General features: G+C 35.8%; 1 protein-coding gene across 15 annotated transcripts in view; it reads right to left on the bottom strand.

Moving 5' to 3' along the window:
* Positions 1 to 23,966, bottom strand: part of DAB1 (DAB adaptor protein 1) — a 298,012-nt gene that overhangs the window by 247,813 nt on the left and 26,233 nt on the right. For all 15 annotated transcript variants that reach the window (XR_005553761.1, XM_039319766.1, XM_039319761.1 and 12 more), the window contains exon 2: positions 18,363 to 18,483. Coding sequence is in view for 3 of the 15 variants with exons in the window: in XM_039319766.1 (XP_039175700.1) it covers positions 18,363 to 18,423 (61 nt within the window). In the remaining 12 variants the exon portion in view is untranslated. The remainder of the gene's footprint in view (positions 1 to 18,362; positions 18,484 to 23,966) is intronic.

Below are 23,966 nucleotides of genomic sequence, written 5' to 3'. Positions count from 1 at the left end.
CGTTTGCTGTCCCTGCAGCAGAATTGATGAGAGGTGCTGGCATTTCTCTTGGTCAGAATGTGGTGAATCCACATTGCCCATCTCTAAAGGAGGAAGTTAAACGTTTTGGTAGGTGAACTGCTTCTGTTAGTAAAGGGGGGGGGAGGTGAAGAGAAAAAGAGAGGGAGAGAGAGAGGAAAGAGGGAGGAAAGAAAGAGAAAGAGGAAAGAGGAACAAAGAGAAAGGGAGAGGAAAGAGAGAGGGAGAGGGGAGAGAAAGGAAAGAAAGAGAAAGAGGGAGAAAGAGAAAGGGAGATGAAAGGGAGAGGGGGAGAGAGAAAAGAGGAAGTGAGAGGGGGAGAGAGAGGAAAGAGAAAGAGGAAAGGGAGAAAGGAAAGAAAGAGAAAGAGGAAGAAAGAAAGGGAGATGAAAGAAAGGGAGAGGGGGAGAGAGAGGAAAGAAATAGAAAGAGGGAGAAAGGGAGGAAAGGGAGAAAGAGGAAAGGAAAGAGGAGAGAAAGGGAGAGGGGGAGAGAGGAAAGGAAAGAGGAAAGAGAGAAAGGGAGAAAGAGGAAAGAAAAGAAAAAGGAAAGGAAGAAAGGGAGAAAGAGGAAAGAAAGAAAGGGAGAGGGAGAGGAAAGGGGGAGAGAGGAAAGAGGAAAAAGGGAGAAAGAGAGGAAAGAGAAAGGGAGAAGAAACAGGAAAGAGAAAGGGAGGTAGAGGAAAGGGAGGGGAAAGAAAGAGGGAGGGGGAGAGAGGAAAGAAAGGAAAGAGAAAGAAAGAAGAGAAAAGAGAAAGGGAGATGAAAGAAAGGGAGAGGGGGGAGAGAGGAAAGAAATAGAAAGAGGGAGAAAGAGGAAAGAAAGAAAGAAAAGAGAAAGGGAAAGGAAAGAGAAAGGGGGAGGGGGAGAGAGAGGAAAGAGAGGAAAGGAAGGGAGAAAGAGAAAAGAGAAAGGGAGATGAAAGAAGGTGAGGGAGAGGAAAGAAATAGAAAGGGAGACAGGAAAGAAAGGGAGAAAGGAAAAGAAGAAAGAGAAAAGAAAGGGAGAGGAAAGAAAGGGAGGGGAGAGAGGAAAGAGGAAAGAAAGGGAGAAAGAGAAAGGGAGAGGAGGAGAGGAAAGAAATAGAAAGGGGGAAAGAGGAAGAAAAGAAAGGGAAAGGAAAGGAAAGAGGGAGAAAGAAAAGAAAGGGAGATGAAAGAAGGGGAGGGAGAGAGGGGGGAAAGAAATAGAAAGGGGGAAAGAGGGAGAAAGGAAAAAAGGGAGAGAGAGGAAAGAAAGGAAAGAGGAAAGAGGGAGAAAGGAAAGGAAAGAGGAGAGAAAGGGAGAAAGGAAAGAAAGGGAGAAAGAGAGGAAGGAAAGAAAGGGAAAGGGAGAGGAAAGGGGGAGAAAGTAAATAGAAAGAGGGAGAAAGAGGAAAGAGAAAAGGAGAAGAAAGAGGAAAGAGAAAGGGAGGGAGAGGAAAGAAAGGGAGAGAAGAAAGAGAGAAAGGGGGGAAGCGCAAGTGCCCCCCACACACACACACAGGGGAAAGAAGACTAGCAGACCAAGGGCAGAAAGAGGGAGGGGGAGAGGGAGAGAGAGAGAGAGAGATCCTTTTGACATCTAAAATGAAGATAAGACTGCATATATCCATATATATATATGGATATATGCAGTCTTATCTTCATTTTAGATATCCAAAGGGTTTTGCGGCTCCCTGTGTTTTGTTTTCAGTGGGAAACGGGTCCAAGTGGCTCTTTGAGTATTTTGGGTTGCCTACCCCTGCTCTAGGCTGATCCACCCCCAGGTTCTGCCACTCTTGTTCTACATACATTTCTTTTGTTATAATATAGAAAAGAGTATATCAGCAGTATATATTTTCCTGAGAACTTCACTTTGAAAATAATTAAAAACAAATTGTAATTTACTAAATTGAAGATGGATCAAAATGCATAGGAAATTTTTAATATAGCATTATATAAGTAAAATATTAGATGGGGAAAATTAATTTTAATAAAGTTTTATTATTAAAGAAGAAGAGTCCATAAAATTTTCTTGGAAATAACATAGTGGTGGTTTTCCATGGTCCCCTTATGGGCATTTTTAGTCTATTGTTCTAATGGTTTATTGATGGTCTCCATCCAAACACTTCCATGTTCAACCCTCTTTGGCTTTGAAAGACTATCACAGTCCATTTTAATCTGGACTAGTGAAAAAGTGACATCTTCCAGTTTCTTAGAAAAAATAACTCCAACACTAATTTGGGCTCCTGGTTTAAAAAGGTATAGTTAAATATACATTAATGACCCAAAGAAAATTGATTCCCACCTACCTTATGCTTACAATTTGGGGGTTTTTTTTAGCAGAATTATGACCAATTCCTAACCCCGCAGTTCTCACCATGGCTATATACTCAGCTAATATTTTTGATTTAAAAAGTGAACAAACACCTGCTTAAAAATGTATGGCTACTGGTTTCTAGTTATATTGTTCATATACTCTATTTTTCCAATATAAGGATATATATATATATATATATATATATATATATATATATATATATATATATATGGAACTCTTATGCAGATATTCTGATCATTTTTCAGAAGTTGCATGTATGGGAGCAAGCAGAAATCGTCCATTTAATAAGAATATCTGCACAAGGCTACAATCATCCACACAAATAACTAACTGCTACAAAAATAAAAAACTAGCCAAGTTCACTAGTTTACAGAATGATACATTATAGGATGCTAACATGACACAAAAAAATGAACCCATTTTTAGGTCACCCAGGTAGCTTGCAGTGAGGAGACATTTAATGCCTTCTGTCATATCTCAGTTTCTTTTCTGATGGAAAACAATTATAGGACAAATGTCAAGGTACAGTCTGCTTTCACCATCACCCCCTCCATAGTGGCAGCAGCATCTGGTCTCTTAGCAGATTCCCTGGGCAATTTTACTGACAGCTGAAGAATTAAGAATTTGGGGTCAGTCACAGTAATATTCTGCATAAGCTTTCTAGCAGCCCCTTCATCCGAGATATCATGATCTGTATGATTTACTTTTAAGGAGTAAAAATTAATGTTTCGACTTAAAAGACCTTTGGAGGGGAAGCAACGGCATAAGAAAACTTTAAGAAAAAAATAATATTCCGTAGAATGACTAATCTGATGCAAATTATCTATTAAGCCCAAAATGTATTTTCCATTTAGTCAATGGCTCAGATACACTGTGATCTGTTCTGATTTAAAAAAAAAATAGTCTGTATCAATGCAGGCAAAATATTATTATTCAAAAATCTTATTAATACTATGTTATTTATTTATTTATTTATTCAATATCTTCATTAATTATCTTCTAAGACTATGATCTGTGTTTTCATTTGATAGATGCAATTCTTTTACTGTACTATAGAATCTGGACAGAGATTAATGAAAAATATCATAATACAGAAAACGGTTAATGGAAGTTGTGCATGATTAGACTATGTGAAGAGAATCACTATTCCAAATCAGATTAGAAATTTCATACATGTATATTTTGCCCTAGAACAGTATAAATCCTTACTACTTAATTTATAGCCTATTTTATAACTTAGTAAGGGTTTATGCTATTCTTAGGAATGTGTATTATAAAAATATCTTGAGAGATGTAATTCCAAAAACATATAAGGTTGCTATGAAACCTGATTTTACATTCCAGATTATTTCAAAGGACAGCAGGATAGTAATCTGACTTTATCATTTTTTTTCATTGTTCTTTTGATGACTTACATTCATTCTGCTTTTTTGGCATAATTAAGTAGCAACCAATTATCTCAGTGTAATTATTATCTCCAAATGTTAATTTTTTTATCTCAATATCTTTAAGGGCTGAACTTCATCTCAGCACTATTCTCCTATTTGCTATATCCATTTAAAAAGAACTGTGAACCAAATGGAGGATTGAAGTGACTGAACTTGTGGCTATATTTCAAATACTAATTGCAATGCACTACAGGGAGACTTTACTCAACTTCAGTCAGCTTCAAAGGCTCACTAGGAGTGATGCAATCAAAGATTTTCAACAGTTATAGATAATATAAGTAATATTAGCTTTTGAATGTCAAACCTATATATATAAATGCACATCAACACATATACAAACTCACAAAACTCAGAATGATTTCTAAAAAGTCCTTAAATAATTTAAGCTTGAAGATACCAAGAAAGCTTTGATCTTCTGTTATTGTATGTTTTCTATTTTCCAGCACTTTACTCATTCCCTCAGACCTTTATAAATCATAAATCAAGAAATCTAAGTGTTTCTTCATTTGTGTTGGCTAACTGTTTGAGGTAAATTGAGTCCTCTTTGTGAATACTAGCTAGCCTACATATTCTTATATGGTCTTGGACGTAACTGGGTTTGCATTTTCAATTTAATGAGGTTTAATATGCCAAAGTCTGAAAATCTGCCATCAATTCTTATTTATTGCAGGTATTTGGAAATTATTTCTAGAATAATATCTTTGTCTTTAATGTCCTGGCATTTAAAGGAGTGCCTTTTATTATTTAAACAACAATAATTACAAAAGCCAATGCCTAAAGGTTTTCTTTTGCAAACCAGCGGATATCAAATACATTAGTTTCCCGTAGGCATTTGTCTAGAATAAAAAATAGACAGAATAACAATTTGTAACAATTGTATATAGTAATTATTTGTTCTACTGCCCAGTTATACATCAGGTAAATATTTCATAAATGATAGCTTTATTACTCTCTATACTATAGCCTACCTTCCCCAAAAAGCAGCAATCTTAAAAAATCTAGAATCATGAGATCTGTTACTACCAAAGGACCTGCAACTTTATGTACCTTTTATCCTTAAAAGGATAATTCAAATAATAAAATAAATTACTGTAATAAATAAACTGGACAATAAAGAAATTTATTTGTTTGTTTCTTAAGTTTGCCACCTTATCTAGCCATGGGGCTACTCTAGGTGGCTTACAACAACAAAACAGAAGTAAAATAATAGAATAAAATAAACAATGAAAAAGAAAGCAGTGAGAATACATCAGTATGATAACAACAATGGGTGGAGAGCAGAGAATAAGTTGGACAGATAGAGTCTGCCATCAATCCAGCAGCCACTTCCAATGTGGAACTCCCCCATTAGGTCTCCAGGCCAACTGGCAAATAATTATTGTAATAAACAGACAAAAAAGCAAGCAAACTTTATAATAAGTTATTATTAAATGTATCTATTCTATATAGACCTTGGTTGGGTCCACTTTAAAGAAGCAAAACAAGACGCTTATTGATGTTTTCAACTTTGATATTGAAGAAGACTCTTGAGATTACAGTGGATAGTTAAGAACATGAACAAATGAATCATTCAGAGGCATTCAAAGACACAAATGGCCAAATTATTGTATTTTGACACATTATGCGAAGACCGAACTCTTGGAGAAACCTCTAATGCTGGGAAAGATTGAAAGGAAGAAAAGAAGAGGACAACTAGCAGCAAGCTGAATGGACTCCGTTATAGTAGCATGGGTGCACTGTTAGAATATGCAGATGATACCACTCTAATGGTAGAAAGTGAAGAGGAACTAAAGAGCCTCTTGATGCGGGTGAAGAAGGAGAGTGCAAAAGTTGGCTTGAAACTCAACATTAAGAAAACCAAAATCATGGCATCCGGCCCTCTCAATTCCTGGCAAATAGATGGGGAAGAAATGGAGGTAGTGACAGATTTTATTTTCTGGGCTCCAAGATCACCTCAGATGGGGACTGCAGCCAAGAAATTAAAAGACGCTTGCTCCTGGGGAGGAAAGCTATGGCAAATCTAGACAGCATACTAAAAAGCAGAGACATCACCCTGCCAACAAAAGTGCGTATAGTCCAGGCCATGGTTTTCCCAGTTGCAATGTATGGCTGTGAAAGTTGGACCATAAGAAAGGCTGAGCGCAAAAGAATTGAGGCCTTTGAACTATGGTGCTGGAGAAGACTCCTGCGAGTCCCTTGGACTGCAAGGCGTTCAAACCGGTCAGTCCTAGAAGAGATCAACCCGACTGCTCTTTAGAAGGCCAGATCCTGAAGTTGAAACTCAAATACTTTGGCCACCTAATGAGAAGGAAGGACTCACTGGAGAAGGGCCTAATGCTGGGAAAGATTGAGGGCAATAGAAGAAGGGGACGACAGAGAATGTGATGGCTGGATGGAGTCACTGAAGCAGTAGGTGTGAGCTTAAATGGACTCCAGAAGATGATAGAGGACAGGAAGATCTGGAGGAATGTTGTCCATGGGGTCACGATGGGTCGGACACGACTTCGCAATTAACAACAACAACAACAACTGTTAGAATAGCTGAAGGACCAGCTTTTGGACTGATCATGATGGGGGGGGGGAATTAACAGCACATAATAAATCAATCCCAAGTTCCAATCAGTGTAGACTGTTCATTTTTGTACAAAAAACAGCCATAAACAGAATTATTCTTAAAAGTTATAAAATGACATTTGATACTATCTGGGACGGTGCTAAGTACAGTACTTGTTTCATGTGGCATTTTGCAGCTACATAAGGGAAAGAGGATAGTGCATTTAGGCACAATGTCATGAGAAATGTTGAAAGAAAATTATTCCTATCCATGTGCATATGGCCAATATTGAAACCCGTTACACATCCTATTGTCTCACACAGAGTTTTTCTCTCTCTCTAATAATACAATTTTGAAGATAGGGGTTGTTTGAGCCTATTTCCATCAGATAATTTGCATCAGCTTCAGATTATTTGCATATTTTTGATATAGATAATCATTCCAAGACAGAATTGATAAAACTATTTCTCCAATTAGCCAGTTGTTACCAGATGATACTCAGCTACCTGTTACTGTTACTACAGTATTATATTATTCAGGATATCCTTTATGTCAGCTGAGGAACAACAGTTTTATTCTTTGGAATGTCTTCAAATGAAAGTATGTAAAACAAACATCTAAATAAGAATATGTGGGTGAAAGTTTAATCATCATGACATAGGCATAAAAGCTAATAATGTCTAAACATGCCATTAAAGAAATGCCCCAAAACCAGAATGCCTAAGCAACACAAAGATCTAAGACCCTTAATTTATCTTTCTATCCTCCAGTATCCAATACGTTTAAGATCTCAGGCATCAACAACCAAGAAAGACACACTGTGATACTTCCAAGCAGATTTCCTTATTGTTCATCACTCATTCCCAGAATCTTGCCAAACTAACGCAGACTACCACTCCCATAAAGATATATTCTGGGAACTATTAGGAGGAGCTGTTTTCAGCCTCTTTCTGTCACACAAATTGTCTGAATTGTCTCTTGTTCCTCTGGAATGTATTCCCTTCCCTCCTGGGAATCTGGACTACATTCTATCACATAAAATGCACTAATTCTGCTTTAAAGATTAACTCTCTCAACATATTGGTCACCTTTATGCTAGCTGATCAGAGCATTCACTGAGCTTTGGCACTCTGATTCCGAGGAATACTATCGAAGCCAGGACTTTTTGGAACTAATCATGTACAATTTAATATGATCAAAGTACTGACAGTCTTCACTGAAGCCAACTGTGAAAGTTCTTAAATTAGTTTCACAGTTTGACTCATGCAAAGCAAATATAAACTGGCACAGGATTTATTTTTCTCCCTGATAACAACCTGGCACTAGAATAACCCAAGGCCATTTATTTTAACTATTACTGAGCTTTCACAACACATGTTGGGTATTGTGTCTATTATAGAATACAGTAGTGGCAAAACACTTCAGTACTGCTGCCAAGAAAATTACATGGGCTTGTCCATGAAATTATCAGCAGTTGAGCATGACTCAAAGCATACTGTATCTTGCTTTGTACTGATGAAATCTTACTGATTTTAGTGTTTATGTAAATATATAACAGACTGAATTCAAGAAGGATAAACTTAGCTTTTTAATAAATCTAGGGCAGCAAACAGAAATGATGTTTTGTACCACAAATATAGAGGCACAGATGGCTGTGCTGAACTTTGCTCCTTTCTGAGTCTTATTCAAAACTTCTAAAGGTCACACAATTCAAGATGCTGGTGTACCTATTTCACAATTCACCGAAGGTTGAGGACTCTGTATTTGAAAATAGCTGCAATAATTCTCTCTAGCTCTAAAAAAAGATTAATTCCCACTCTGCAAATATATGAGTCCCATTTCAACATGTGGGATCAAGTTACAATCATAACTCTGCATGAAAGTTTGCATAAGTGTCTTGTAATATATTATGCATGCAGGATTAATTAAGCCCAGTGAGCTGGTTCAAATATCTAGGAACTATCTAATTGCTACCATACATGCAATTAGTACAAGTCACAGAATATTCTAGCCTTCACTGTATAGTTTGTGGACTTATAATATATATTTAATACTACATTCTATATAACATAAGATAACAAAAACAAATTTATCTATTCAATAAAAACATCAACCTCCAAAATCAGACATAAATAATAATATACTGAAAGCATTGATAAGAATCACAAATCATAAGAACAGCATTACAGAGCAACTATTCTGGCTGATAAAAAAAATCTAAGCAGCGCCAATCCTGGTTAATGCTTGAATAGAACTAGGACTGTAAACTAGACAAAGAAAGCTAATAAACAGTCCAAAATAATACAATGAATTAATTCTCTGAGTTTGTCACCATATGGAATGGTCTCTAAGTGGTCTCATCCCACCAGCAGGTTTAACTCACAAAATAATGGAATTACAAATATTTGTCCTTTATTCTACCTTTAATACATATATACACACATACATACATACATATATATACACATACACACATCCACTCACAAACATGAACAAGATCTATATCACGGGTGTCAAACTCGCCACATCATGTGACATGTTGCAACATATCATGACTCTTTTTGTATTGCCAGCAATGGGGTGGGCGCAGCTTTGGTATGATGAAACTGGCCCACGGGCCGGCAGTTTGACACCCCGGATCTATATGCATAGTGATTCCCATTCAATAACAACACAAACATTAATCAGAATTCAATGCCAAGCCCACTATAGCATAATAAGACTGCATATACAATGTTTTTTCAGCAACATTAGCTTATACTTTGTCACAGAAAGAAATAGATAATATCTGAGCAGATAATAAACAGCATATAACTAACCCCATCTTCAGAGACAGAAAACATATAATTGATGCAGGACAATTCAACTTAACAGAACAAAAGCCTAGTCTGCACAGCTTGACAGAAGATCATTAAATAGGTCTTCAGAGCAAGATAAACAGATGTCTTTTGGGAGTTCCACAGTCTAGGAACAAACACTTAAAATTATTTCAGTGTGTGAACTCACAAATAATAGTAATATTCAAACCATTTTGCAAACTTTTCTGACACAAAAATCTCCAAATTTCATTATTTACGACTTAGGATAGACTCCCAGTCTAGTGCTTTCCAGATTTGCTGGATTTTCAATATTTATATTTCCTTTGTCTCTTGACATCAGATTTAGGAAGATGATTTAAAGAAATTTGACTTACTGAGCTGATTCACACATCACATAATTGTACCAGAAATAACTCTGGCCTAGCAGCATGTGTGAATCCAACCAAACTGATTTGTGAATCACTGTTTATAGTTAGCATGTTGTATCAAGTGGTTGTTAGGCAACAAGGATTCTAAATAATGAATGAAACAACAATTTTTGCACCCAAATTTTGAAATACCACGAAATAGTGCATACTGAATGGACAAATTATGTCCATTTAATATATGCTTTCTTAGAGATTTTTTGCACTTAGTTAATTTCTATAAGAACATGTATTTCACAAGCACCGACACATTCTCACACTAAAATCTCTAAATTAAAAAAGTATTTTTTTTAAAAAAAACAACCTTTTAATGGAAATGATTGGTCAGGCAATCTGTAATGAGATCCACAACCTTTCACCTTAGGTCACCATTCTAATCCTTCCAAATTCAGAAGTTGTAACCACCTAAGAACGATTCAATGCTTGTATTGTGTGTGCAATCTCATTTCCATATGCCAATGTCTACTTGCATTAAATTAATTCTGTTCCAAGTATTGAACCACAAAAGGAGGCAGGGCAAGGCTATATTCATTCCTTATTCTTAAGAGAAGCCTAGGAGAATTAAAAGAGCAATGTTACAGAGCTGAAGGAATATATGCACATTGGAAAAAGAGAAGTTTATGGAGCCCAGTAATGAGTTTTGCTGATGAGACTTATTAGGAAAATCAATATTACCCAGAAATATCATTACCCATTTTGGTAGTGACAAATAAGCAATATTGCTGTCTGAAAACTAAATTGGAATGTAAATACCTATTTATATTAAAACTATTCATATTTTCATAATATAGTTTCACTTTTAATATGAGACTTTTTAATGGCCAGCTTCTGCCCGAAATATTATATTCAGCCGTCAGTGCAAAAAAATGTTGATATATATTCTGTTTTTATTTTGTAACAAAATTAAAAATGCAAGAAAAGGAAAACATGCAAGAATGAAAAGTATGCATCTATCCCCAAAACTTTAATTTAAATAGGGATGCTTGAAAAAATAAAAATCATCCTTGAAATTAGCTTTTTATGTTACCTCTATTTATATTTCTATTAATCACCATCATTTTCTACACAGTTCTGTCAATGATGGACAAACTTATTAAAGTAACCATGAAAGAACATCAAACATTCTTCAGTCAATTTCTGACTATTTTTTTCAAACTCTTAATTTCAATCAAACATTCAGTTCATGAAGATATTCCTTCCATTTTGAGAGAAAGTGAAAGTTATATGATTGCAAGTTTGGATTATATGGGAAGTTGAGCAAGATGGTGAGACTTTGCAATTATCTCTTGGGTGGCTCATGAAGTTAAGGCTTAGCATTATCCTTAAATGTCCTTTATATGCTTCGAAATGCAACTTAAAAATTCAAAGTATTCAGTATAGCACTCTTCAATTGATAATGATTCCAACTCAAGGTAATCCGTGAAAATAATACCATCTGTATCCCTAAAAAAGTTGTAACTGTGTGTTTTCCTGCCAAAGCTTGTGTCTTGATTCCCTCCTGCCTTTCCAGGTGAAACTTCATGATGACATCCCATGGCACGGGTGTCAAACTCGTCACATCACGTGACATGTCACGAAATATCGTGACTTTTTTTGCATTGCCGGAGCTTGGGTGGGCACGGCCTCTGCATGATGCAACCGGCCCGCGGGCCTGTCCCATGGGCTGATGATTTGTTTCTGGGTCATGATCCTTGTATTGCTGTCTGTCATAATGCTGTGAAAAAATTCCTCACCTTTGTTCCTATAGTTTGATAACAACTGTTAGCAAATTTCAAACTCCAGAACTTTCATCTTGACCATCTGCATTCAAGGAAATATCTTACATAAACTTTCTGATATGAAAGAACATCAATAAGATGCTGCTGCTGTGAAGTGCCAAGTCTGACAACAATTTCTCTCTGAGTGATCCATCAATTGCTCTTAATCAGTTCATCAACCTTTCTCATGTGAAACTTGTTGATTGCTGACACAGATCATTCATTTTATTCTTGAAACTCATAAATCATCTCTTCCCAATTCACCACCTTTATGTTTTCTGGTCCAGCGATGCACACTATTCACATTCTTACAGTCATCACTATAACTATCTGCATTTAGAGTAAACCTAGTCACAATATATGCTTTAAAGCACTACAGTGACTATTCACTGTCAGTTTCCATTTCAGAAATAGTAGCAATATATCCTTTTCTTACAACTAATGTCCTACCTACATGTCTAAGTTTCTATTTCATAACTGCCATCTGTGGTAATTCATAACATTGGAAGAATCACTTTTCATTTAACCTTCATAACCATACTACATGGGAATACTTCAAAAAACTTGAAATAGCTATCCTTTTTGACAGAACAGAATGAAAGTGAATGAATGAAATAAGAGGCAAAACACTTAAAAAAAAAAAATTAGCCCTGCCAGATTTAAGCTAGATGCCTCCAAAATGTTAACCTATTCTTTTTTAAAAAAACCATTCTTTTGGAAGAAGCAAAAAAGCCTAAAGAGAAACATACTATTTATAGAATGGGTATATATAAAACCAAATCACAGTCAGAAACATATTAGCACCAATACTTGCTTGGAACAAGACCAGAAGGATAAACAGAAATCATGGTGACATAATAACTTTTTAAATTATGCTTTCTTGTTGATTCTATTTAGTTGAATAACATATCACTTGCTAAATATAGTTTAATATAGTTTAGTGCTCTTTTTCTTTTAATTTGAGAAACATTTATCTCCCACTATTACCCAAAGGAATTTTAGGAATTTATAATAAATACTATGTAATTTTAATACAATCACATTTCTATGCAAAAGAAAAAACGTAGTAACAGAACAGGAAACAATAGTATGTTGAGTGATGTTTATGTTACATAAAATCTGATAACACATAAATTTTAAATTCATAAGGAAAATAATAAATGTAATCCACAGATTTATACAAGATTTACAGACGAAGAAAACTTATGCTAGTTTCATAGCACATTATTCATAACCATTTAATGTTTATCAGTTCACCTTTAACCATTCATTCTGCATGCAATCAGACTGTGTAAACTTGCTTTCTCCTTTACCAGAACCTGATGTTTATCTACTCTTTTAAAGCATGCTGATGTAACAAGAAAAATTCCAAACTGATATTCAATTATCCATGTGGTATAAAGTTTTTTAAAGGGGGCACAATGGTTGAGCGGTTAAAGATGCTGAGCTGATGTTTGAGACCCGGGGTGGGCCCCCATTCTTTGCCATAGCTCCTGCCCACCTAGCAGTTCGAACACGTGCAAATACTAGTAGATAAATAGGTACCATTTTGGTGGGAAGATAAGTGTTCCATGCGCCTCGGTGTATAGTCATGCTGAACACATGACCACAGAAATGGTACAACACTGGCTCCCTCATCTAAGAAACGGGAGATGAACACCACCTCCTAGAGTTGGAAACAACTGGACAGACTTTTATAAAGTTTTTAGATGGAAGATAATTCCTTCAAATAAATGTTTTGTATTCATTTATTTTTGAGTAACTTTTTTATATCCTACCTGTATATCCTACTTAGCAGGACATATGCAACAGTTAAGTTGCCTTGCAAGTTATTTCTTAATCAGAGTTCCCCAACCTTTTGGGCACCAGGGACTGGTTCCACGGAGAGAGGTCTTTTCCTGGACCAGAGGAGGTATAGCTTTGCATGCTAGTTAAATAAAATAAATAAAATAAAATAAAATAAAATAAAATAAATAAAATAAATCCCGCAGATGGGGCTTCACTGGTTTGCGCGAACCGGTTTCTGGCATGCCGTGGACCAGTATCAGTCAATGGACTGGGAGTTGGGGACCCCTGCTCTAAATCAGAGATTTTACTTGGTATAGGAAATATGAACATGCTTGGGGTAAAACTGTGTTTTAATTGTGCTTGTATCAGACTAACCTCAGTTGCCCAAACTGGCAGGTATTATCCTTACTGTTAGTACAAAATCTAAAGCAGATATTCTAGACTACACCTTCTCTGTCTTACATATGCCTTGATTAAAAAAAAAAATCCACCAGCCAATCTGGTGATGTCCAAAGCATATGGAATATTGCAATTTGGAACATAAGAGGTGTAAAACAGTGAAGATTATGAATAAAAATATGAAATGAAGGAATGTAAAAGAGATTATATTGTGTGCCTATAAAACAAAACCAAAAGGAAAGGTTGTAATAAATCTAAATCAAGTAGTTTGAACTTATGGAATGGTCCTAATACACAAAGGGAAAGGAATCTATAGGCTTAAGTATGAACAGAAAGAAAGCCTAAAATATATGTGACAAAATATGAATTGTTGCATTCGGATGTTTATGACTGCATAGCGTCATAAACGTTTCCGCAGGGGCGGAAAATAGAATAGAATAGTGATGAGAAAGTATCTGTTTAGAAAAAGACCTCATTGTTTTTAATAGGAGGTTTAAGTATTCAATCTATTTATATGTACACTTAGCAAAGGAGTGAATATTAACCTAATAACATGAATGATTTATGGCAAAAGATTGAAAGAATACAAAGCTGATTAGAGATTCTGAATGCAAATTAAATTAGCCATTGCAAGTATCAGGATCAGACTGATTCTGATTGAAAAATGGACATGCAAGAAAAAAAAAGTGAAACAATTGAAGTAAAAATACAGCTATGAAAAGAAGGGAGAGAATAAGGTCTGAGTGAAAAAAAAAACAATTAACCTTGCAACAAAATAAAAGTGAACATAAGAAATATAGTAAAACAATGTTACTAAGTGTAAAGAAATTCATATAATTACACTAATGTGAAGTTGAAAAAGGGTGCTTGATAGAATGAGGCAATAAAAGAGACTTTCTATATTAGGGGTTCCCCAACCCCCGGTCTATGGACCGATACCGGGCCATGGCATGCCAGCAGCTGGTCCGCACAAATAAGCAAAGCACCATCCGTGGGATGCAGGCAGCACACAAAACCATGAACTCTCTGCTCCATGGAAAAACCCTTCTCCACTGAACCGGTCCCTGGTGCCCAAAAGGCCGGGAACCTCTGTTCTATATGACAGAAAAATAAATATAAGGGGAAAAAAACAAGGAAAATAGAAAGAGAGTACTTTATATAGTATGTATGCAGAGAAAAATATATTTACAAAGCATTTACAGGAGAGAGTAAGGAATGGTCAAGATTAAAATAGGCAAAAAAATTAAACATAATTTAAATGAAAGTAAATATTTTAAAAGGAGTGAAGGCAGTGAACAAGAACTTCCACCCAACTGTATGAAAATAAAAAATAAAAGTAGTATAATTATTTGGGGTGAACTTGAAATGAAGGAATGTTGGAAGGAATATTTTAGAGATCTGTATGGGAATAGGTAATATGTCAAAGTGTGACAGGGAAATGAAGGTTACAAATATTAATGTCCAAAAAATGAAGTCATCAAACACTAAGAGAATGTTGAAAGATGATAGGGCTAAAGGTGTAGGTGGTGTTAACCGAATAAATGTTAAAATATGGATGTTGTTTGTTTATGGAGTGGCTATAGAAACTTGTTTAATGTGTATGTGAGGACTGCATGACAACTGGAACAGAAAACACAGCATTAGAAGCTGCAAAATTTACAGTAGCATTAATTTATTAAGTGTATACAGGAGGTGTTCAGCTTACAAAGCATGAGAGGTTACCATGAGCAATTGAAGGGAATTCAATATGGTTTTAGGCTGAGAGTAGGTACAAACCTGATTTTTACTCCTTGGGTCACTGAAAGACATGACTGTCAGAAAGAAAATTGTTGTATGTTTGTTGATTTAGAGAAAATTTGGGTAGTCCTTGCAGCAGTTCATTTAGTGACCATTCAAAATTACAACGGCTCTGAAAAAAGTGCTTATCTCAAAAGGAATCCATGTGAGATATATAAAGCTAAAATCATTTCCAAGACAGTTTTCAAAATTTAATCCTATTTTGTTTAAAAAGAAAAAACAGTAATAAACATTTATAAATTAATGAATGTATGAACCAAATAATAGTGACATAAATACTAAAATTCAGTTTAGATAAAACTCAGTGAAGAAAAGACTATAGAAAATGATTTTTGAGTATTTTCTTAAAATGTGATTGCTGATGCTAATTTTATATAGCAGTACCTTTGAGTAAGCTTGGGTCCTTATATTTATTTATTTAACTATCCTAAAAAATAGGAAACTAGAAAGATTTTCCATTGCTAACCTTAAAATCTGGACAGAATGATTCAGATGATTAAAGACACTGTAGAATATGGCTGTCATACACTATACAATTAATGCGCATTCATTTTCGTTGTATTTTCTAGACGAGAGGAGCTTCCAAATAAGATATTTTGTTACATGCAATCATTGAGCATTGTGCATATATAGCCATATATGCCTTTCGTTCAAATGCATTAAAATAAAATATAATGTTTATTACACTGAGGCTAATGGAAATGATTCTTATTTATAAATATGTTCTAAGATATTTTTAAGGTGAGTTTACATTTAAATGATGGCAAATGATGGCCAAGCCATTATAGCTTTAGTGCATCCTCCACCACTAACAAGTTGATATATGAGATTAAATATGTTATTTGTAATTACAAGAAGTTATTTTAACACATGTACGTACTGTAATTAGTAAATAACTATAAATAAATGTGTCAGTGGCCTGGGCAAAAGCCATCCCTAATTGCATTGTCTCATCATCTTCTTCGTCCTCCTAAATGCAGGGAGGAGAGAATGGAGGAGAGGCACCTGCCACTGCCTTCTTCAAGTGCATTTGCACACAGTCACTGAATAAATGGCCATATGTCAAGGTCTATCTGTAAATCAGGGACCGATGGTTCAGTGGTTAAAGCAGTTGAGCTCCTGTTATTTGCCCCAGCACCTGTACACCTAGTAGTGAAAGCATGTAAATTCAAGTAGATTAATAGGTACCACAGAAGGCATTCTGTGTGCCTTCACCATATAGTCATGCTGGTCACATGACTGAGGAAATGGTCTTCAGACAATACTGGCTCTCTCTCAGCCAAGAAACAGAGATGAGCACCATGCCCTAGAGAGTCAGATACGACTGATAGGGAATCCCTTTATATTTTTTATTTATAAATCTGTGAGTTCTTAATATACCATAAAATAATATTTCTTACTAATAGCTCTACTTCTTTATATATTTCATCTTTGTTTCCTATATTCCTACCATGAGCATATTCTATCTGTAGTGAATGCTATACACAGGAGCTAGCCTTTACAGGTAGTCCTTGACTTACAAATATTCATTTAACAAATGTTAAAAGTTACAATGGCACTGAAAAAAGTGACTTATAATCGGTCCTTGGACTTATGATCATCACAACGTCCCTGTAGTCACATGATCAAAATTCAGTTGCTTAGCAACCAGCACGTATTTATGATGGTTGCAGAGTCCCTGGGTCCTGTGATTGCCATTCATGATCTTTCCAGGGAGCTTCTGACAAGCAATAGCAATGGAGGAAGGTGGATTCTCTTAATGATTGTGTGATTTGTGGTGATTTGCTTAACAACAGCAGAAAAGGTTGTGAAATCAGGCATGATTCACTGCAACACTTAACCACAGAAGATGTGGTTCAAATTGTGGTTGTGTCAAGGCTTACTTGTATAACCCAATGGAATTTTCAGAACATACCTAGGTTATTTTATCAAAATGGCAATTATTGGACTATTTATAAAATGATTACCACGAAAGGCAAGACTAATCACAAAAATCACATCTTCCAAAAGACAGATTCCTGTCAGTTCCTTTACTATATAAGAAACCTAGGAGACTTTCCCCCCCTGGCATGTAAACATAATTCTAAAAAAGCTGTATCACTTAAATTAATACTTCATATAGGCTGTGAGGACTAGGTGAGGTCAAGAACGATTATTTTAAGTAAATATTATGCTAGAGACTGTGTCTTGCTTTACTTTGCATCATCCTTGCTTCCCTTTTATATATGCTAACTTAAGAATCAAAAATAATAAAGTTATATGGGGTCTGAAGCTTGACAGGCATCAATGAAAATATTTCTGTGTACATTGGTATTCACAAGACAATACTGTAGTCTGCCTCTGATACGTCTACATTTCCAACCACTGATCATCCATAACCAGCTGCTATAAACATTCAGACTATTCATAAATGAAGAGAATTCTGATTTTTTTTAAAAAGTTTTGCTATGCATCTGTGTAGGTAAATAACAGAAAACACAACATAAATCCATTCCAGTTTGGTAGTTCCTCAAATTTTCTGCATGATGCACCTAGTCTTCTTAATATATTTTTTCTTATTGAATTTTGAGATTAAGTACACAGTTCTATACTTTAAAACAAATTTCTGTCAACTCTGCAAATTTATTTATTACAAGACAGCGTAGTGAAGCATATTATGACCTATTACTCAGAGTTTTGACTGAACATTTGATCTTCCTTCTCAGCCAAAACACAGCTATGTTTTCTCAAAGACATGGCATATCAACCAGAAAAGCAGATAAAACTAAAATGTAGCCTTTAAATATAGGAAGATAGTAAAGACAAATAAAAGACAGAGGTTCACACACACAGAAAAAAAATCTCATCTACATTATAATTAATTAGTCTTTCTGGTTGCAAAGACTGCTCTAAAAATCCAAATGTTTAAATATATTTCATGCAGCAGGGGATGAAGTTTACTTTTTTGATTTCTCAGTGAAATATTCAGTCCCAATATTTTTGCCACTTTGCCCTGATTAAGGAAAATGATGTTCTGCACTGAGTCCTGGTGAGGTCAGAACAGGCCATATACTCACATTCCCCACAATGCATCATTTTCTCCCCTCTCTTTTTGCTATGGGCAGCAAGCAGGCGCATCCAATGCTGTATTACTTTCTTCTTTCGTTCATGACGATGTCACACGCAGGCTCTGCAATCCTGAAAAAGAAGCATTTCCCAGGTTTTGAGGACAGAGGTACTCTCTAACCAATCCATCATGCTTTGTGTGCTAATGATAGATTCATGCATAAGAGACACCATAAGCAGTGTGAGCAGCAGGCATGAAAAGGAGTGAATCAACTGTCAGCCGTTGAGATCTGAAGGACTGCAAGGCTGTGATTAGAATTTTCAATCAGAGTTTCCACAATTCATCATGTTACTCAGAAAGGGATGATGGGCTATCCCCCTTTTCTTTTTAATAGACATCTTCCTTCAACTATTTCTCTCCCTCCTCTTATATTAGCATATCAGTAAGTTTCTGAGACTTAGGGATGGGGGGAGGAGAGGGAAAGTTCGTCCAATTCCATTTATAGCACAGATTTACAGCAGGGAGAAGGAAGCAGACGATATAGTAGAAAAATATCGCTGTTTTCTTTTGCAGACACAAAAATCTGTAACAAATTTGATTTCACTGTAAAAAATCATTTAAGTATTGAGATGAATTTTATAGGATTAAAGAATCAAAAGTATTTTAGCCTTTTTCCCATGGGACTGCATTCCTTCTTCAGGATAACTGTCCTTGTTTTAGATAATCACATGGGTTATCTATGCAGAAGTTCTAACTCTGGTAATTGTAACCTAAATATAGGGTAACTTTATTTGGAAAAGCAGAATATCATAAGACCTATTTTATTTTTGGTATTTATGTTTTTCTTTTTTTACATATATATTATTGTTAATTATTTAGTAATTTGTTTAAGTAATGTATCTAGATTTATTTACATTTTATATTTTTCTTAAGATTTTTTGAAGAAATTCTAATTAAGCCTATATCCAGCTCTGGGATAGTCGGGGGAGGGAAGGGGAGGGTTGGGGAGGGATGGGGAAAACTTTTGTTTTTGTATTGTAAAACCTTATAAATTTTCAATAAAAAAAAACCTATTTTAAATCTAATCTAAATAAATTTAAAAAGAGGATATATAATTCTACAGGTTTTAAAAGCCCATTTAATAAGGATTCAAGGAATGAAAGTGTGTTTATTTTAACCAAGCCAGTATTAGATCAGTCATTATTAACAATGAAACTGTTTACCGTGCTTTCTTAGCACAATCCCATTTTCTATGTTTGGCCAGATGGATAAGCTGTAGCAGGGGTCCCCAACCAATGGGCAGCGGCCCACTATGGGCCGTGGGACAAGCTGACCAGTGTGCACACACACTCGTGCATGCACTGACCCCCACTCACACTAGCGCCTGTGGACCCATTTGCGTGTGTATGTGGAGCTAGCAGTGGTGGCTAGCGTCTCCATATCTGCGCAAATGGGGCCGCTAGCATGCACAAGGGTTGCACACCCCATTTGCAACAGCTAGCAACAGCTAACACCTGCATGCCTATGCAAATGGAGCTGCTAGCACTGTGTGGGTGCTGTTTCCGCATGCACACCCGTGCACATGCGTGCAAATTTTCCAGCTGCTCCCTTTACCTCTGGGTCACCAGCATAACAACCATAACATTCTTTTTCTGACAGATGTGATGGGATGAGTAGAAACAATCAAGGAGAGGTGGCCCCACAAATAACCAGGCCCCATGCCATGAAGGTCTTTGTAGATGACTACTAGTGAATTGCACGCAGAAGCATACTGGTAACCAGTAGAAGTGTAACATATCCACACCAGGGGGAGTCCATAACTGCCTCATTTAAGACCAGCTGGAGCATCTAAATGTTTTTCAAGGCCAAACCCATGTAGAGCTAATTACAATAACCGACTCAGGAGGTGACAAAAGCATGAAGGACTATGTACAGAGCCTCTTGGTTTAGGAAAGGATGCAATTGGCCTACAACACAAAGCTGTGCAAAAATCCTCCAAGCCATCCAGAAAGACATCGAAATTGCACATGGATTCTGTTTGGGATAATGCAACCCCATTCAGAATAAGAAAGGAAAACTTTCTAGAACCAGGGGTTCCACCCCCCCCCCAGCAGGATTGGATTGAAACTTGTCCTTCCCCATCCAAGCTCCCACAGCCTCCAGACACCAAGACAGAGCTTCCACCACATCACCTGTTCAGTCCAATGCAAAAAAGTAAAGATATCAGCAGCTTGCTGACAATATCTCACTTGTGCCATTGAATTAACTCATCCAGCAGCTTTGTGTAGCTCTTAAGCAGTTGTGTTCAAGCCTTGAAGAACCCCAGAAATCAGGAGCTCCCTCTTCGTGAACATCAACTGGAACCAGCTTCAGAAGATGGCAGAGAAACAGTGCAACACAGTGCCATTCACTCTTAAACCCTGAAGCTGTATCAGAAGATAGCCTTTATGTGGATGTAATTCTAATATAGAGGGCAATAATAAAGCAGTAATTTATCTGAGAATTTTATTTCCCTTTCTTCTTCTTATATTTCTCATATTTTTATAGCGAACCATAGAAATAAGCTCATGGACCTATTTGGTTATTCAAGTAGATATTTGATTTCCCGATACAAACACATGGTCTAAAACTGAAGCCCATTCAAAATGTGATCTGAAATTATATCTGCTTACTAATTAACATCAGTAGTAGAATTAACATTCTACTTCTTTAAGAAATCGTTATCTGATAAAACCAAGGAATCCAAATTATGCTTTTAATTTAAATATACTGAGGGTATATTTGGAGGTAAGCAAGCAATAAATGAGAGTGATACAATTAGCATTCACAATAAAAACAGAGTCGCAGAGAGAAGATAAGGTAAGAACTTTTGCTAAAATCCCAGCTTTGCTTTGTTTGCATCCCTGTAAGGTAGATCACACTTTGGTGCTATGACTGCATATTACAAAACTTGAAATAATATTCATGAGCAAAGCTCATGTAAATTAGGGATAAATTAGAAACTAAAATCCTAAGTCATAGTGAGAACACTGCTTAGAATATTTCAATCTGACCTATTACCATGATTCTTATATCTATTCTTTGTCAATATCTAAACAAATGTGATAATAGGCTGAAAAACAGAATATCTATTTCTTTCCCTAGTAAATGTCAACTGCATTCAGATCCTCTCTTTTCAAATAATCCTGGAGTTTAATCTTTTAAAGGCCTATTTTGATCTTTTTCTTGGCAGATAACATCACTCTCATTTGCTAAACGTTCCAGATATTCTGAACAAGAGGTCAACTGTAATTCCTTCAGCCAGCAAACAAAACATATGTGGATTACTACAAAGAGGTTTGCATATTAACATTTTAACTAGACTGACAGGCGCATAGTAAAGATCTCATGTGACAGTTCTACCGTTGGATGAACTATTCCAACCTTCTGTCAGGCATGGAAACAGTAAACCATTATTGACAGCAAAGCCTTGTTGTTATGAAGAAAGCTATTATCTCATTAGGTCAAGGATCTACTAAAAATGACCAAAAGAAACAGAAAATGGTTCTTAACGGGATAACAATGTATTACATTGAAAGCCATAACGAATATTCACTTTTGGATTCCAATGGTTTCCCAGGTTTTACTGTAATACATACCGAAAATATTGTGCCAGTATAAATACTAACAATGTTGTACTCATTAAGGTAGGAATCAATGTTTATGAACCTGGGCAACTTATCTATGGGCTTCAACTTCTAAATTCCACATTCAGCACAGCCACTGCTGAGCATTTTTAAGTCCATGCGTCTAATTTGTACAGGAAAGTATTACTATAAAATACTGTTCACAAACCAAATTGGGTCATATAAGACATAATATAAAATCAAATCAAGGTGCTGGAAGAAGATAAGCAGGATTTTAAAACTGGAAGAAGAAATGTCAATAATCTATGCTATGGTTTTGGCTGCCTGGTGCCCAAATGTGGATCACGTGACCCAGGGGATAATGTAAAGATTGTAAGTGAGAGTACTGATTGTACGTCCCTTTTTTCAGTGCTTTTATAACTTTGAATGGTCACTATACAAACAGTTGTAAGTTGAGGACTACCTGTATATAACTCAATACAGTGAACATAGGTATGATTTCTGACTCCTATTTTTCCACAACAACAACCCTGTAAGGTAGGCTGGGCTGACAGTGAATGACTGGCCAACTGGGTTTCATGAATAAGGGAGGTCTAGATAGTCTCTAGGTTTCTAGGCCAGCACCTTACTACACCAAATTTGCTCTCAATAAAATTGGGAAAGTGGAAGGAAAGAGAAGAGGATAGACAATGGCAAGATTGATTGACTCAATTACAGCAGCAATAGACGTAAGACTGGAACACCTGAAAGACAGACGGGTAAGATCCTCAAAGAGAAAATACATCTACTACGTAGTCACTAGAACTCAATACTGAGTTAATAGCATATAATCAATCAATATTATGCTTGGCCAGATTTGTAAAAATAGTTCCTGCCTCAAAACAGGAACACAATATTCCCCCCATCCAGATCCCCACAACCTCATAGACTCTGATTTGCATTTACATTTACAAATCAGCATTCGTTTTCATTACAACAAAACTGCTAATGATTGACTATGGGACCTAGATGTAACAACAGAACAATGGTCCTTTCCCCAAAAGTAGTGACTTAAATGATATTGAAAGAATAATGCAAACAACTTTCCTTGTTTATGAAATACACTGAGCTCTATACACAATAGCAAAATCACCTCAAATAGCTTCAAAATTGTCTGGTCTGCATTTTTAACCAACCTGATTTGCACCTTTTTTTGCAGTTATTCAATTTGTATAATATACTCATGTATTACATTTAAAATCCCTCCTCTCTTAATGCAACTTCAAATATTGTTATATACATATAAATACACACACACACATTGCATGTATGTGTGTAACTATGTACGATATGCATACATGTATTTGTGTACAAAAATAATTTGAGTCAAGGTCACTATTTTGCTGCTCTACTTGCCATTACATATTTTTGTTGCTACTCTTTCTTTTGAAGCTTATGTTAATAGTGTGCACCAGAACTATTTTTTTCCGGCAGCTAATACACCAAATAAGTATATAATAATTTATTCAAATAAATAACCCTATCCCTAAATTATTTTGGCTTTCAGCCCATCTATGGTCATAGAAGATAAATTCAACAGTATACTACCACAAAATAGCTTGTACTCTTGTCCAACCAGGAGAATCTATGGCACTCTGAATTAATAGTGCTCCTATTAGTTTAACACTAATATAATTAATATATCCAGCCAATACCAGAAGAGGTTGTTTGGTATCATTTGTTGAAGAGCAATTGAGGAAAAACAATCCAAAAATTGCAACTGTTTTAAAAACAAACTGAAAAAGGGAATGAGAATGTTCCCTTTTCTACTGCATCTATTTATGGACTTTTCAGAAGTCAATACTGCACTTTGTATATTTAGCTGCAACGTTAAAAACAGCACACTTTAAGCTATTTGTTAGCCATTATTATTGCATTGTAGAACAAGCCCTTTTTGAATATCATATAAAAGGCATTCTTTTGTACTCATGCTTTTGTACTATTATTAT

Source organism: Crotalus tigris, unplaced genomic scaffold, assembly GCF_016545835.1.
Source record: "Crotalus tigris isolate CLP2741 ecotype Arizona unplaced genomic scaffold, ASM1654583v1 scf7180000023617.9722795, whole genome shotgun sequence".
Lineage (NCBI taxonomy): Eukaryota > Metazoa > Chordata > Lepidosauria > Squamata > Viperidae > Crotalus > Crotalus tigris.
This window is presented reverse-complemented; position numbering and strand designations above follow the sequence as displayed.